The 19,087-nt window shown below is 33.2% G+C and overlaps 1 protein-coding gene across 1 annotated transcript; it reads right to left on the reverse strand.

The window, feature by feature from the left end:
* Positions 1 to 7,701: 7,701 nt before the first annotated feature.
* On the reverse strand, positions 7,702 to 9,050 carry LOC138332791 (microtubule-associated protein RP/EB family member 1-like). The gene has a single exon (XM_069280752.1). The coding sequence runs from the start codon at positions 8,895 to 8,897 to the stop codon at positions 7,812 to 7,814; it is 1,086 nt and encodes a 361-aa protein (XP_069136853.1). The 5' UTR covers positions 8,898 to 9,050; the 3' UTR covers positions 7,702 to 7,811.
* Between the last annotated feature and the right edge of the window lie 10,037 nt (positions 9,051 to 19,087).

Consider the following 19,087-nt stretch of genomic DNA (forward strand, 5'->3'; position numbering starts at 1 on the left):
TACTCTAATTCATGTAAATATTTTCAAGCGCAATAAACGAAGATAATAGATTTAGATACATGTACAGCAGGTCATGTTTAATTTAAAAGCATTTTTCAACCGCGCAAGTGACTTCGGTCTTGCACTTTTTCAATGTGTTCGAGAGGTTTGTATCCTGTTCTGGGAATTACGTTACGTCACATAGATCTACCCTTTCTTATCAATTAATAAGCTGTTTTTATGTTATTTACTTTCAAGCATGATCTTTTAATGTAAGAAAATACTTTTGACAAGCAACGCCAGTGTCCTTGCAGTGGTTTATTCCTAAATATTTAGTACTAATACTGGTAGCATGGCAACCATACAGTCTTTCATTAAGAAGTGTCCCTTTTTCACAATCATATAAAATTAATCGCTTAGGCATCCTACCATACAGATGTAAATATAATCAACGCTCAGATAATGCACGAACAACAATTTGTATACATGTACATGTATATGCATTTTAACATTTGATCACAGTAAAGTCAATGGTTACATGTATAACTACCGGGAAGTATGTACATAGTACATATGTTGACTATGGTAATGGTGTCCTTATTATTATTATTTTTTAATTATGTCAACTTGAATAAAGGAGAAAAATAGATTGAACAACATATTCACATACGGTTATATATGGGTTAAGAATGTTCCTGGTTCAATATTTCTAAATATAATATTTTAAATTGTAAATGGAACTATAGGCATACTATAATAACACATGTAGGTATAGGCCTAACATATTATTACTAAAAGGCCCGCTACCTCTCCGAAAGGGCTCTTTATTCTAAAATTGGAAAGTAAAACGAGATTGATAAGTTTGTAGATTTGCAAAAGTTATTAGCGTTCTGTTAATACTTCAATTGGCAACACATTCTGACTAATTTATTCAAAATAACCCTAATGCTATTTTCATAACGCGGGTCGTATTATTTTTAGCCGTCGTCCTGACTGCGCCAGACAGCAAAACAGGGAACTGTTAAAATAGATTACGAAGGAAAGCTTGCATTTGTAAAGTGTTGAAGCCTTGTGTTAGGTCATCGATAAATAATAATTTTCTTACACAATTAATGTTATTGAAATAATATTATTTCTTTATTTCGGAAAGGTAATGGGTCTTTAATATATAAATATATATATATTTTTTTAGGAAAAGATGAATTGATAATTTCATTAAAAGTTTGGGTTCAGAAATTAAAAAAATGTATATATGTATAAATGTCGATTCGGACTCACTACCTTCGGAACAGGGGACAGAACGTCACGACTGCCACGCAAAAATGAAAATATGTATCCTTAATAATCTGTAGCACTCTAATGTAAACAATTTTTTGCTCGATTAGATTTTATTATATAAAGGTATATAACGCCTTTATGATATAAATACATCTATCACATATAGAGATAAAATAACTACAGTAGTTAAACCCATGTCCAGTGTCCTACCGTATTGCACTACTCTAGCCTAGCTAGTAGGCCTGACTGTAGAATCGCCAACTTTTCAGATTTTCAAAATTAAAAAATGAACATTTTTTCACATAAAACACACAGGCTTATACATGAAAATGGTGTCAATGAATAGGATTTACTGTATGACGGAATGATCTATGTTGAACTGAACGTTAGTAGGCCTACCAACGATACATGGCTTCGAATTTTCAGTGACGTACCGAAATGTCAAGTCATTGACGGGGTCCCATCTATGATCAAAATACCTCTCGTGAGATATACAGTAGTAAATCTATAGACTATATATATTAAGAAGAGTATACTTGATTCTTCAATTGAACATCACGATCCATGTTGAAACGACCGGGAAGACAATGTATATAGAAAATCAGCGTAAACATCGCCAGTTACGCTGTGTCAAAACACCGAGTACATTATAAAGGCGGGACCGTAATCCGGGCAAAAGAATACGGACACTATTTTTATCGCAACGTTTTTCGCTTCAGAAAATTGAGAAAGGCGCTTACTGCATGGAGTAATAATTTTATACATCGTCATAAAACTAATCAAAATAATTATTAATATTATTATTCCTTAGTTCATATATGCACAGTGAATATGTTTCCGATTTATTTTTTCCGGATAAATAATAGCCGTGCCCTATACCGTTTTATGTTATTATTACCGCCGCTGCGATCTCTGGTTCGTTAATTTCATAGAATTTTCTTTTTTTCGGATTGGCCGCATTTGTGTCCAAATTCGACATTTTGCATAAAGATTACCATTTTTATGTTGGTTCTGTTGACAAAAAATGGTGTTTGGACAAAGCTGCGGCCAATGTGAAAACTACGCTTTTTCAAGCCATTTTTGCAAGAAAATGTATAAAAATGCATGAAATGAAATGGCCTAAATATATCGTCTTTTAACCCATCTACAAATACTGTAAGTGGAAAATCATCTTTGATTGCGAAAATATCGATACTCAACTCTTTTGGAAAGCTGTGTTTGTGAGATTTGACATTGTTTGAATTTCTATACATTCTGGGGCCATAATTGCCCCTTATAGTACCTACTCCTTTACTTTAGTTTATATAGGAAAAACACATTTATGAACATTATTTGCCTATTTTTCATAGGAAATTAGTCAAACTGGGTTAGAATTGTTAGCCTGAGATAGCATTTTAACATCATATCCATATTGTTCATGACTGACCCCCAGGGACCAGAGGGGCGGAGCCAAAAGGGGTCAAAATGGTAATTTCAAAAATCTTCTTTTTGAATTCACAGATTTGATGGAACCAGATACTCTTGATAGATTGGAAGGTCTTAAGGCCCTTTACAAAAAATTGTGAATTTCATGGTCCTGGGATCTCAGATTTTCCCCTGGGGAGGGGGTCAAATTTACTATAGTTTATAAAGGAAAAACACATTTAGGAACATTATTTGCTTAGTTTTCATAGGAAATTAGTCAATCTGGGTTAGAATTATTAGCCTGAGATAGCATTTTAACATCATATCCATATTGGTCTTGGCCGACCCCCAGAGGCCAGAGGGGTGGGGCCAAAAGGGGTCAAAATGGATAACATTTCAAAAATCTTTCTTTTGAATTCACATAATCTTCATAGATTAAAAAGTCAAATTTATAAAATCACTGACTGACTTCAAGGGCCTGATGGGCCAATATATAGTGTTTATATGCATGTCTTTGTTTCATTCTGTATCTGAAATCAGGTGACCGTTAAGGCCTATGGGCCTCTTGTTGTTTTATCGAAATAATAAGTCATTTTAACAAAATATTAATTCGTTTAAACGAAATATTATTTTGTTTTAACGAAATGTTTTATTTTCTAAACGAATTAATTGAACAATACTTTAATAATGAAAACCCATATTTGTTAAGAAATGAAAGATTATTTGCAATTCCTTTTAGTAGATCTACCATTTATGCTAATAGTTTTATTCCAAAAATTCTGAAAGAATATAATGAACTTGCACGTAGATTTGATTTAACCAATATCACCTCTATTAACCAATTTAAAAAAACTTCTAAACCAAAATATTAGTGATATTACACCCACAGATAATTCTTAGGGCAAAAGGAAAGACAATATTCTGATATGTCAAATACGGAACTGCTGTAGTAATTTAAACTTTGATCTTTATAATGATCACTTAGCAGAATCAACATTGTGCGAGTGTGGTAATGCATATGAAACCACTGAACATTACTTCTTCTCCTGTAGTAAATACAATGAACAGCGCAGAACTCTCCAAAATAAGGTAATAAATTTTACCCATAACCACTTTGACCTTCAAATACTTTTTGTCTGGCTGTAATGATTGTAATAATGAAACAAACTTGAAAATATTTCAGTGTACACTAGATTTTTTAAGGGCTACTAATAGATTTCATAACATTTAACCACCATCATAATTGTTTTACTTATTGATTCTTCCTTTTGTACTTCTAATTGTATGGTTCATCAATAACTTTGAAGAATTGATTAACTAATCGTGGTTAAAGATACCATACCTTAATTAATAAAATTAGTGTTCTGAAAAACACTTCTATAATAGCATCTGTTCCGATGGGCATTTATCATTTATTAGTTGTAAATTTTACGTATTATTATATAAATTGTGATACTATTTAAAATATATTATTAATACATTTATCTTAGCTACATATTTGTTTAGGTAATTGTTAAAATTAATGCATGTGTCATGACAAGTTTAATTTAGACCAAACTTTATCTCAATATTCTGCAATATTTTATCTTTTAAATCATATACATGAATACAGCAGCCATGGTAGAATTTCTGAATCCCATTGGTGGATGACCATCGGCTTATTATATAATTAGCCACATGGACTTTCTGGTCTGTATCTGGTGGGTGAAGGTAATTTCCTCATGGCTGCTGCATTCTCATTTCTTCATTATTATACTTTTTGAAAAACTAAATTACTATCTATAATCTCATTAATAATATATCATATATTTTCATGAATTCTGAAACATATACTTTCAAGTGCTTTTAAATACTCTTTCTTGTCATTTGTATATATACATTTTGTTACCAGGGAGAGAACTTACATAGGCACTACCTGTTGTTCGATCCTATTTCAACTTGTTTGAAATAAAATTTTGTTGAGATTGAAATGTTTTATTTCGTTTAAACAAAGTAACAGTAAGGTATTAATACATAACCGTTTTGGTATCAAACATTTTATGGGATTGAGGGTCAAAATATAACTCAGAGGGTCAAAGGGCTGATGGCTTATATCAAAACTCGTGGACTGATCAGAGAGTTTGTATACCACAAACAGGGTGATATCACGCACCCCTGGGTGATACAACATCCCTCAGAAAGTGATATATTGTACCCCATTACAGTGATGTCACACACCTCTCTGACTCTGTTACGTTCTATTTGTAGTTAATAAATTAAAGATGCGAACTCCCGACCTTTTTTAACAAAATTCTTTACAGAAATTAGATTTGATATAGTTAAATAGTTAATATTTTTTACTGTAAGTTTCGTACTACATACTGTACGGTTTCTGTAAATCATGCAATTTCATGAATATCAGCTAATGATGTTTATTAGCAACTTATTTTGTTTATTTGCGAAATACGATAACAATACTATTGTTAATATTGTGTCTACTTAAAGATGCTCCACCGCTGACAAATGGTATTTTTTCATTATCAAAAACAGGAGCAGACGATTTAGTATTTTTCTTCAGTTACAAAAGTTACTTACTTTACACCATTATCACCGTTGAAAAGTTTGAGCTTCTATTTTTACTTCAAGTTAAAAATATGACAAATAATTAATTGCATCCCGAAAAAAATCCGTGGCACTATATCCTATATGGAATGATGTACTGATTGCGCATATCCCAAAGGAAAATAGATTATTTTTTTATCGTTTTTTGTGTTAATAAGACATATATAAACACTATTAAACACCAATTATTGTTCAAATGATGAATGTCATTTATGGTCTGTCGGCGATGGAGCATCTTTAAGAAGAGAAAATACACTAAACATGTATAATGTTAATGGCATGCCCATTTAGACATCACTTCCGTAATCAGTATATGCCTTTGAGCATGGCAACATTTATCGATTATGGCCTGGTTGAGAAGGCACTATTGCCTCATAGTATTGTCAAGGGATGGAATGGTGAATGACGAAGGGAAATATGAGACGACCCGCATTATTATAAGTAATGATTAATTTAATTTGATTATTAACGATAAAATCTCATTTTATATTTCCATTTTAAGAATCAAAAAACCGTTTCGGAAAAGTAGTTGTAAAGCTTAATATGTAAGAAAAAAGTAACGATAGTTTAATGTCAGAAATATAATCATTTAAACGAACAAGAACTCACCGACGATCCCTCTAACAAAAACACCAATCATAGCCGAAATTTCCGACTTTATGAAACCGGAAATCAAGAACCCAAGAGTTACCATAATAGAACCAATGACTGATTCGTTCCGGTAATTGATCTTCACTATCGCAATGGCGACCAGCGGAGCTGCAGCAGAATGAATAATACAACATTAAGGCCAATCCGTCAGGGATGGTTTCGTTATATGGCAGTTTAAAGGCCGTTTGAAGTGTAAACGGTTGTGTTCTGTACCTGCTAAGGGATTTTAATAAGAATTCTGCAAGCGAGTATATTTTCGCGGTGACTAAATTACATATTTTCATGTGTAACGATAATTTCACGGTGGTCCGAGTCCGTGAGTTACAGAAAGACGTTTTTAACTGACTTGAAGTTAAACCGTTTTGTGGAGATTTAGTTTCGAGAACAATAATCGCCTCCGAAGAAATTGAATTGCGCGCGAAAATAAGTTGATTTGCAGTAAAAGGAACATCTGGGCCTGGTTACTCAAAGGGTGATAACATGATGGTCTCATTTGCTACAAGACAACAAATAATCAATTTCATTTAAATGAAAATGTTGTTAAACAATTATAAGGCGTTAGTACACCCTTTGAACAAATGGGTCTATGGTTTATTCATACAACATAATGCAATAGGTGTGGTATGCGCAGAACAAGCTCTACAGAGATCAGACATGTACAGTTACAAAAGATAAGATATTCTAAGAGAGACCAAAGGTCCCAGTAATCACGAAAAGTACCAAAGCGACAATTCAACTTGGTGAAGCAACTACTCATCCCAAGGAATTTAGATGGATCGTTACCTGCTAAGAGTCGAATTTCAGTACAGGCTGTAATAATATCATCAGCTCAGTCTTTGCCAAAACTATCAGTCATGCTCTGTCTATTGAAGGATAATATAAGTACACATGCTGTACTACATGTGTTTAACAAATGCAGTTCAATTTTGTTTGCAATGAACATTTGTATTTGCTTGAAATTTACTTCATCAGCCTTTAAAGGAAAAAATATGACGTTTGTATCGTCGCTTCTGATTGCCTAGTACACTGGGCTAATGACTTCATAGAAAAAAGTCTCTGGATGTATAGAATATTGTAAAGATATTATCAACAGTAAATCTAATTAATGGAGTGTGTTGCTTGGTTCTTCGACTGCATGGTTCAGTGTTACAGCACCATAAAAAGGAAAAAACAGTTCCGCTATACAAAAAGACACAACACGAATATACCCCAAAACACGAACCTTGTATCCAAACAAGACACAACATTATATGGTTGTTCTGACATGACGGTGGCTGTTAATAGAACGTTGATTTATCACACAAACACACAGTAAAATCACTTTATCTGGAATTTAGGGCACTCAATTAATAGATAAATTCGAGGAATACAGGGTATTAGATATATAGAATAGACCATCGACAGTCATAACTACGATATCAAATATGACAAATCACGTATGTCAAAGGCATTTTCAGTATTTAGTTGTTCATTTTTTATTTCTGTAAAAGTTATTATCAATCGCTGCAATACTAATATTAGACAGAAAGGGATAAAAATACACTTTAAATAGACTGTATATAAACAAATTTAAAAGCTCAAAAACCTGTTTGGCGAATACGTATTAAAAATGTGTTCTATTTTCAGGTTAATCAATAAGGGTTTTTCAGCACAATGTCACAATTTATTACAACGTACATGGATGACATAAATATCAAAACGCAGGCATCAGACTTATTACTTTAATTTGGAATGCATATATAATGTACATTATTATTTTATATATTGAGTATTTTTACAATTGTCATATTAATTTATTTTGCCAACAACTTTTATTTTAAAGCGCTATGAATGTATACACATCACTTGTACCTACCACAAATATCGTTTGAGAGTGATTAGCATCTATTACCATCAAATTATTGTCCATCTTGAGCATCTTCGATTATTAAAGAATTATTTTTGTCTTCGGAGAGCTCTTCCCCTTCTTCTGAATAAAGAATGGCCTCTAACGTATCTCGAGCGGCACTGCGTTTCTGTTGAGAACACCATGTTTCAACTTTCAGAAGTTTCCCATAGTAGAAGTCTCTCTCCTTTTCCATAGACCTGACTGTCATATATAATTCCTCCAATCGGAGACCAATCAACACAAGCTCTTCCATTTCTGTTCTCCTCTTCTGCTCCCTAGACGAATGCGACTCCCGGCAGGTTTTTGAGTCGTTCCTTGAGGTTTTGAGTCGGGATACATTTTCACTGATCACGGTACTTGGCGGTTTGATATAGGAGTTTGACCTAGAACTGTTAGCTGTGATGGGGAGGCTGATACTTCCAGACGAAGCTGTTGTCACTCGACCCGGTCTCACCTTATTATGAACATTCACCATATACGCGGATGTCGGAACACTGTCAGTCTCAGAATCCATTGAGCTCTGCATTCTTGTAGGACTTTCAAAGTGCGATACCACTCTTGAAATTTGAACATTTTTGGAATAGTTCTTAGCCTTGTTCAGCCCACTATGTTTATTCGCCTGATTTTGGCTACGTGATTTTGCTTCCGCCCTTAGCAATATGTCGGTGCTAGATCGACTGGTCTCTGATCCAAGAGACAGACCAAACCGCGCTTCTGAGGCATTATATACTCGGTCATCATCATTGGCATCGAAGAACTTTTTAAACCAAACGAGAAAATCATAATTATCTTGAAATTTACCCTTTACGAGTCGCGCCACAGGAATATCCTTGGTTATGCCAAGCTCCGTAAAAGCAGTTTGAAGTAGCTTGAAATTCCGAATAAACTCGTGTTCAAGGTTGGTAGTGAAAAGTACGCGCTTTAGATTGACAACTCCGGGGTACAGAATGTCCATAAACTGACAGTATGCTGCCCCAGTGCACATGTCTTCTATCCTGTCATATGTTCCTTCCAGTTTGGTGTTAACCCATGTTAACAATTCCTTTCTACTGACATTATCAGCTTTGTTCCCGGTATCGTACACGTTCAGTGCCATAACAAATATCCAACTACCGAAATTTCACTGTTTGTCCAACAATCGAGTACAACACAACATCATGTCAATAAAATCGGACAGGATCAGGTGTCATACCATAGCCTCGTTATCAGCATAGCACAACAGACAATAACATTTTTACCAGAGATAGTTCAATGGCGCAGAACCAATTTTAATGTGTTTGTTTCACATATCACATTAATTATTCATTCATGTGCAAAAGTATGTTTACTCAAGCGGAACTTCGTTATTGACTCGCTAATCAGCCTAGATGAAATCACAATTACTGTTTATCAAAATTTGGAATATTGTTTAAGCCTTTAATTCATTCATATAAATCTTCTGTCCACACAAATATTGAAAAAGTTTTATAATGCACATGATTTGGTTATATACATGTACCCTAAAAATGTCCTTTTTATTGTAAAAAGTCGTTCATCTATCCTACATTTGTACGTGTATACTATTTTAGTTCACCTGGCCCGAAGGGCTGGTGAGCTTATGCCATGGCGCGCGGAGGTCCGTCAACATTTCCTATAAATCGCTACTTGTCATAGCGGTATACAGGGATTGTAACCAAAGGCCAAAATCATATTTAAGGGAAGGGGAACAGGGTTATTTATTTTTGTGCTTTGGCCCCACTGGACAGGAGGGTCGGGGTCCAATTTGGGAAACAGATGTAATTGGAGTGATTGACTATTGACTTTATTAGAACACTAGTGTGTATGGTTGATTCTTGAACTGATTTAAAGATGAGTGTGAAAGGTTATCATATCGTATGGAAATGATGTGTATTTTGCATTAGGACAATATATTGTTCTTGTAATCATTGACTATCATAAGCGTTATCTTCGAATTTGGTAACAGTAATCGTCTGAGCCTAACTCGATTTGCCGTCTTCTACTTCCAGAATATAATTTCCGTTCACTCGATTGTAACTCTTCTACCTCTGAAGGTTCTTCTGTCTATAGGCCGGAAGATCTTCTTAGAAGACTTCTCTTCTTAGAAGAGCAGAAATCGATGCGAGTTGAGCTCCGACCAGCAAGAGAAGTTGATAGATTTGCGTAGGTATTATTAATTTTAAACATTACATTAACACTATTAAAAACACGAATGATGTATTCGTATACATCATGAATAAATAATCTAGTCGCTATTTATAAAAAGCGGCTCGACTGGTTACTAAGGATGGATTTACAGTACATTAATTTCCTAATATCATCGTGTCATTATCACAGGGCGGCGTGTTATATGTTGATACGTGTATCAGATAATATCGATATAATTCCAGCTGCATTTTAAAAGCATTAAATATCACAAATATCAAACCAAATACACGTAAAACATCCAGTCGTATTAGACCTACGCGAGAATCTGAAAATAATTTGATTGCATATATTTATCGTAGGTTTTGATTATGAATTCTAATTGATAAGAAATATGACATTCAATTTCAAATTTCTAAACATTCCTAAAGTATCAATCGCATTACACGAACGTGAACCTGATCGATTAGTAGAGAGCCCGGTTGCAGTAATTATTAGAATACATAATTATGTAGTTTAAGTTTTCAAGTACATTATTTTGTAGAAAAATTATGTTATAATATCCCTAATGTTGCGATCGAAGGGGTTGTACAACGTTTATTACTACCATTAAGTCTATGTGCACTCATTGTGTGACAATGACTTGTGTTCAATGTTACTTGAACTGATTCATGTTTCACTACTAGTGTTAACTATACAATAATCATTCGTCATGCAATATTAGGTTTGAAACATGTACACCAATAAACCGATGATAGCGTCCAGACTAACGGGATATTATCTAAATTAACTTTTTTTCATGTTAAAACTAAATTATTATTTCAAAAACAGGACATTCATAAATGAGCCCTCTCCTTAAAGAGGGACAAATTAACTTTTAATTATGAACTACCAAACCCAACTACTTTTACTACTTTTGACTCTTCTAAAGCATGGTATGACTATACTCTCCTTATAACATGAACTATTCGCGTGTACTTTATTTCGCGTTTGGAACGATAATTTTTTTCGTGGGTATCAAAAAATAACCTGAGTGACGTTACCATCATCACTATGAATGTAAAAGTCATACGCTGTTGCTATACAGGTTTCATTACATACGTTTTTGGTAGAATTTTCCGCCTTTATCCGTGTACAATAAAAACCGAAGACAACGTTAACTGGAATGTCTTGTTTTGTAGTTTGAGTTTTTCATTGAACCATTTACAATCGACTGATTGACAGCTGTCAATCAATTAACCCGCACGTGACATTTGTTCAGACATGTTAGGTACATGTGCGTTTTAGAATACAAGGTATGGCTTCATACTGCCTAGTGCTCAGTCATGAATGATAGTTAAATAATATACCTGGACTGTGGAAATGTTTCATTTAAATACATAAATAAGTTGTTTAGTCCGCCGTCAGACCGATAAATTGTTCTAATTGGATGCTATATAATATTCAACACAACTGCTCATTTTAAGACAGTATAAATCATATTTAACGGAAATAATTTTTAGATTTATATGTGTCAAATCCATAGTATTTAATTTAAAGGTAGATTTTATATGTGATAGAGTTATAATGTAAACAATCTGAATGTAATTTATACACGGGGCATTTCATATTTCTTGATGAAAACGCTTGACTATAAAATTATTACGCGGACTTTTCAGTCAAGCCAATCTTGTACATTGTGAGACGATACCAAACCGATGGCGATTCTCGTTGCAAGATTTAAGGAATAGATGTTTATTTTGTTGAGGTTATGAGGGTATAATGATAATGATAATTAAAATACACATATTTTTTCTCTCTATTAAAATACATATTTTTTCGTCAACGAATTCGATTGAACAGCTGATTGGAATCGAGTCATTCATATGTTCCCGCCAAAAGTGAGGTCATGACCCCACGTTGCTACGTCATCGTCTATTCACGTAACAATAGAATCGCCGCGCGTATTGTGCGAACATTATACACTGATAATGATAATACTAGAAAGCATGGTTATTTAGTCCATGTCAGTGAAAACTGTAAATATTGATATATATAAATATAAAACAAAACATGCATAAAAAAAATCAAGAAATCAAGCTATCAAAACACAAACATTAAGATAATAACCACTTAGGTATACATGTATACAGCTGTATATATTTAATGGAATATGCATTTTTTAAGCATTTTAGCTCTTTGCTAGGCCACCAGAATTTCGGAACACAAAATCCAAATTTGAGGATTAGTACTAGTATCAAAATGGAAAATAAATGTAAATAAATTGAAAACAATGCTTACATTATTGTAAACAATGCTAACAGTTAGGTAATTTATTCAAAGACAAATGGCACAGTTGAAACTCATTTAAGTAGAATGTGGTAACATTACACTACAGACTCTCGGATCTATATAAAAACCTGTAGTATTTTCGCGATTTTGTCGAATGTTGACATGATCGTTAAAATTGGATTCGCAAGAGAGTAATATTTAAGGATTAACTTGAATATTTTTTTTTTTGAGTTATGAAGATATAACACAAAAAATTGAGTGTAGTCTAAATAACCGCTTCGCGGTTTATGTTGAGAGTACACTCAGATTTTTGTGTTATATCTCCATAACATAAAACAAATGGATCCTTATAATTCAATTTACTAAAGATAATCTCTTCAATATTCAAAATTCATCTTGGGACTCTTTTGTCTATGAAACCATTACGCCGTCATCTCAGCCAATCAGAATTCGAAGCAACGTTACAAACGGCGACGCCATTTTTTTCCTTTATGGTTTGATAAAGTTAATTTTTAAGCCAATGAAAATGTTCGTAACAAGCAAAATTGAATTATATGAGTATATTACATGTTTATGTATATTCGAGAAGCCAGATCGCGATCGTTGTGTCTGTTACAAATAAGTTGCCCATTTCAATTAGAAACCATTATTTTTCAACAAAAAATAGGTGACTATACGGTCACTGTAATTATTATCTATATTGCTTAGAATGTAATGACAACAATACTAATATAAAAATGTACAACAACAGCATAATACTTTATTGACAATACAAAAGTTCATCTTGAAGACAATGTTTGCACCTTTAAAAAATAATAAAAAAAACAGTTCGAGCAAAACATTCTCCTTACCGCATGCTCAGGTATGTCATCCATAGTTAGTCAAATTATTCACATTCACAAAATAAACTTTTGTAGTCGAATTTAAAGTGTCGGAAGTATGTCACGTTACTCGTTGTTTGCCAGCCGTTATTGTTTTTAGAATGCATGAAGCTGGTAGTCGTGCACGTAAACTTTATAAATATTTTCATAACGGTTGAGTTATTCAGCGGAATTTTAACAGTCCACTGCATAATACTTGGAAAGGGGGCAATACAGACACTTGTTTCGTTTTGCCGTTCATATGCTAATATTCGATACCTGTACCTTTAAATCGGATAATCTTAAGCTTATCTTCAACGTACAGTAAATTGTGTATGTTGTGTAAATATAGAGAAGGAATTAGACACAAATTAAACATTTTTTTTCAAAAACCAAATAATGCATTCGTTCAATACAACAATATTAAATTTTTTTTTTTTTGAATATGACACCATATTCAATTAGTCTTTTACGTTATCGAATAACACTTTATACATATGTGTACTAAAGTATCAAAAAATTGTTCATATTGATGTCAATTAGATTTTTTTTTTTTTCAAACTGGAATCACTATAAACAAACATTATACCGCGATTTGTGTTCGTAGTTTCGCTATCAAAGTTCCATCTAATTTGCGGAAGTTAATTTCCGTGAATTAATATCTTCCACAATTCATGCATAATTAAAATGAAAGGTGTTTCCAATCAATTTCAAATCCGAAGTCACCGCGAAAATGCTTGGAAACGAAAATCGTGAAATTTAGAAGCCGCGAAAGAAAATTAGGTTAGTTTACATAACGGTATATCAATTGAATATTTTAATTAGATTATGATTTTCAAACGAAACATTCTGTAAAATAATGAAAAAATTTTCTCAAAAAGATGAACAAAAATTGTATGCAGACTTCCTACAGGAGTAAATCTGTAGGAACTATACTAATTCTGGTTTCGATTTCCGATTTGAAAGGAAATTAACTGAAAATAATTATACACAAGTCAGTTTATAAATGACTCCAGTACATGTTCCTAGAATAGAAATTGGTAAGGAAATAGACAATTACTCCTAAGTGATCCTTTTGAAATTCTATAAACGATTTTTGGATTCAAGTAAGCATTGCATAACCCCATATGATTGAAAAAATATCTATTTTAAGAAAAAAAATTGTATCAGGTTTTGCTTACATAAACTTAATGTAATGTAAATAGCAATTTCATTTTTTCACATGGAAGATTTTTTTTTTTACTCAGATAAGACAATATCACTAATATGAGCAATTTCCTTATCATTTCAGTGTAATTTTTCTCATCACCTCATTTTTGTGCTAATGTTAATGTGGTAATATGATGCTAATTGGAAACTAATTATTCGTTTGTATTTTGTTTGGGGAAAAACCTTATGAAAATGAATACTGGTTCCACAAAGCTTTTACCAAAACAGCATGGCATCACTGATTTTTTTTTATCTATTTTCTTATTGCACGATATAAAAAAACAGTCCGATAACAGAATAAAGAAAAACTAAAACAAAGATATCAAACAACTAATATGGGGAAATAAGTTACAATGTATATCACTTATAATGGCAAAGCGTTATATTTGCACCGAAAAGGCCCGCCCGGACGATATATTTATCACAAAGTACAAATTTGGATTACCAACCTCTTCCTCATTTTACGATTAGTCTTTCTATATTGTCTGGTAATTTGTATTCGACATCATAACATTTTTTTGTACAAATCACAAAGTTTTTGGTATTCGACACATACGTTGACAAATCAGACAAGATCATTTATACATATATGCACGAGTTCCATCATGGCATCCTTAATAAATTCAATAAACACAATAACAATCAATGAAGCAAAAAATTGTATAACAGTTGAAATTATATAGACATGAAATAATAGCGTTCCATAAAATCAAATAAATGCAGAATTTCAAAAACAAAACACTCATAGAGGTTTGACAACAAATACATGATTTATAACAATATTTGAATTATTTTGGAGAACATGTCATTAGCGGTTTCTTATTTCAAAATAAGGTTGGCAGAACAAAAGAAAAGAAAGAAATGGGTGTTCTTTTCTCTACTTTGATATGAAGGAATTTTAAATCGGGCCGGTGGATTTATAACGTTGAAGTTGGATCTTTAAATCATAATGTATACTTCCAATTTTAAGAATGTGAAGAATCACATCGCATTTAACCTTGGTTGAAAAGAAACTATCAAATTAAAATACAGATGAATTTTAATCAAATACATTAATATAGAAAAAAAATCATTATTTAAGCGTTAAGTGCTAAAAAAAAATAATATGTCTTCTTGGGTTACCCTAACCAACCCTATTTTTTTAACGCCCGACCATAATTTTTCCACTATTTCTACGGAAAAAATAAAAGTAGGAATGTCGATCTCAGACTCCGATTTCCGGCCATTATTTTAGATTGAAAGACAAAAAAAAATATTTTCATATGACTAATGCCTAGCAACTCGGGCTGTAATGTACAAGTTGGTCGAGTGGAATACTTATAAGTGGTTTTGGTATCATCATAAAGAAACAAACGTTTATAACCAATATACCCACACGGCTGTTAATATAAAATTGGTCGAAAGCAAATATTACTAAAAGTATAACATTAGGGACTTTCATACCGTGTATCCCATGATTACTCAGGTACATTGTTCAGTGGTTGGTGACAATCATGCAACACAGATTTGGCGGACGATGTTAACTACGTCCCTACCTAGATGCAGACTTGTGTTTTAACCCCGTTCGTGAATTGCTGATCATCGTGGTAGTTAGGAATCGTAAACAGTAGGAGTCGTTTACTGGTTGGGAATTGTACGATTCCTGGAAAGTAGACACTAAATCGTCTTGTTTCGTTTTGCTGGTTCAGCAGAACTTAATTTATATGTGCTAATATTCGACACCTATTTGGGTGTACGATTAAATCATATATGTCAAGGCTTACTTAAAGATGCTCCACCGCTGACAAATGGTATTTTTTCACTATCAAAAACAGGAGCAGACGATTTATTATTTTTCTTCAGTTACAAAAGTTACTTACTTTACACCATTACCACCATTGAAAAGTTTGGGCTTCTTATTTTACTTTAAGTTGAAAATATAAAAAATAATGAATTGCATCCCGAAAAAATTCCGTGCCATTTTATCCTATATCATATAAGTACCGATTGTGCATGCACCAAAGGCAAAACAAATTATTTTATATTATATTTTGTGTTAATTAGACATACATATACACGATTAAACACCAATTATTGTTAAAATGATGAATATCATTTATGGTCTGTCGGCGGTGGAGCATCTTTAAAATATGTGTTATTAAATCGTAGAATGGTATAAGGCAAATGTTTAATATATCAATATAAGTCAAACCTGTATTAGGTAACATCAAGGGTATTAATAAAAATTATCTTTATGGACAGGCGTCCTTTATAAGAGGTAATATAAACTATATAGTAAATTATATCAAATTAGATTGATGTGTCTGGCCTTTATAGTTAGGTGGCCAATATATACAGGTTGTTACATAAAATAAATGCATTTCATAGCAAATTTGACTGTACAAGTTCATGTATGTGTTTTTTATAAAAAAGTGACAATTAATAGCACATTACTTAAACAAATTATAGGACGTATCACGGTAAGTGAATTAACTATTCTAACATTATGGTTGTTCAAATCTTTATACATATAGATAGAATTGTAATGTTTTAAATGAACGATAACGCGCACAATGCGTAGACGATATTCTTATTTCAGAATAACTGACGACTTTTTATTATAAATTTCTTTCGTAATAGTATTTATGCTATATCTGTATTTCTGGTAACCCTATCGACGTTTTAATGATACATGTAGTGCCAACCCGAATTTAACAATGAAGAATATTGCTTCGTTGTAGGACATTTTATTAGGATTTCATGCAAACGGATTCGTTAACAACTCTGGAAACAAATGCAAGATATATTACATATTAAGTTAGATTTCAGGTCTCATAGCAAGAAAACTTGTGAAGAGTAAGGGGGGAAAGGGTGATAGTGGTTGTGGTGGGGTGGGGGGAGGTTAGCTACCTACCAACCAACCTCCTTTTAAAAGAATGTTACCAGGAACACATGTTTTTCTTTTTTTTCCTATACAAATATCACAATCATTATGACCGATTATTACATATACGTACAGTAAGTCCGTATGCACTCAACTAGCTATAGACAATGACTCATGTTGCATGTTATGTGAATTGGCCCATGCCTAGCTACCCGTATTAACTATAAACGCTATTTTGTTATGGAATATGGGGTTAGAATCAATACCTCTATGAATTAATATAATACCATAGTAGCCCATTTGTATTGGAATATAAGCGTCTTTTTATCAGATAAATCAAAACCCTTATCAGATATAACATACAGTAGTAAAATATAATTGCTTACGGTAAATAAAACATAATCAACACGAATAGGTATAAACACATTCCCAGAGCGATGGGAAAACCCTGAAACGCTACATTTAAAAACAAAATCGGTCAGCTGTCCAAACATTTAACCATAACTGGTTTATAAACATTGTCTGTTGATGTTAAGGATTTGGACAACTGACCGGTTTTTATGTGATCTTTTACGAGTCTAAGAAGTTTTTTGTTTTATTTTCACGAGCCTTCATCTGAACGCTCGCCTCTGTGAAGAAGGCTCTGGGTTCCGTCCCCTAGTCGAGACACACCATATAGTCTATTAAAGGTTAAGTTTCTGCTTAGCGTTCAACATACAGGGAAAAGGACGACCGGTTTGGCCGTTGTCAGTAAAATGTGACCGGATGGGTTTATGCTGAATGGTGTCTCTGGTGGTATTTTTCATTGATAAGCGCTATAAAACGAGCAAAAGTTTCCACTTCTGCAAAGAGACGCAACACGAATATGCCGCAGCCTCCCAAAATAACAGTCATCGGCATTCATTCTTCCATCATAAATGTACTATTCAAGGCTGGAATGTTCTTCCTCCAGATCTGGTAACTTAAATAACTTGACTGCTTCAAACCACGTCTTTCATCTCTCCAATAATTTGCATGTCTATAATTTTCTCTACACCTAGTCATAACTTTACAATACCGACACTGTCGGTCGAGTATTAGTTAGACAGCAAGGCCGTTTTCGTTTATTCGGAACAACCGGTTCGACCTCTGGTTAAAGTAATTATTTCAAGTATAAATCCTTACGGACCTGCAGATTTTTTATACAGGCCTGTGAGGGCTTTGCCAAGGCTCGTCTGAAAATAATGTAAAATCACCAGGTCCGTCTTTAATTAATAAACGAACAACTAGGTCCAATCAGTCAAACCGTATAATCGAAAACGGCCAAGTGCTATTTAGAGCCAGTATTACAACGATGATAAGGTTGTTATCAAGTTACTTAACCCATGCCCTAGTTACATTATGTATCTCTTACTCCATAGTTACTCCATATATTCATCAAACCAAAACACGTTTTACCAACAGATTCCATGTTTTAGTATTAAATAGATGGCTCACCGCACTTATCCATACGCTATATAATTATGGCTCGCATCATTCCTATGCAATGAATTATTCACTTGATGATTCAACTGGATGATTACACACATGCTCTATTTGAATTGAATAACGTATTGATTTTATTCAACGTGTGCATTCATGTGCATGCACTTTTGTCTAAGTTTATCAGATTTCGAGCGAGCATGTGTTTTATCGTCATGACAATACGTTCCAAGCATGACTCAGCATTTCATATTAATAACATTTTTGTATCAGCTAGTGTCATATACCTGTACAGTATCTGTCACTCAACGAATAGAGCACTGTATATGTGAGGTATTTGCTGTAAATCCTCTTTGTAGTTGTTCTTTGCTTATGAATAAATGTTCATTATTAGCAATGTAGTTATCTTTAAAAACCCGTTTTTGTGTTGTTTACGTTGATTTTCCTATTTCTGCAATGTATCTATCTTTGTCGTATGTC

This window comes from Argopecten irradians, chromosome 10, assembly GCF_041381155.1.
Source record: "Argopecten irradians isolate NY chromosome 10, Ai_NY, whole genome shotgun sequence".
Lineage (NCBI taxonomy): Eukaryota > Metazoa > Mollusca > Bivalvia > Pectinida > Pectinidae > Argopecten > Argopecten irradians.

Excerpts from the sequence above, each read along its gene's own strand:
- LOC138332791 (XM_069280752.1), bottom strand. The coding sequence starts at position 8,897 with ATGGCACTGAACGTGTACGATACCGGGAACAAAGCTGATAATGTCAGT.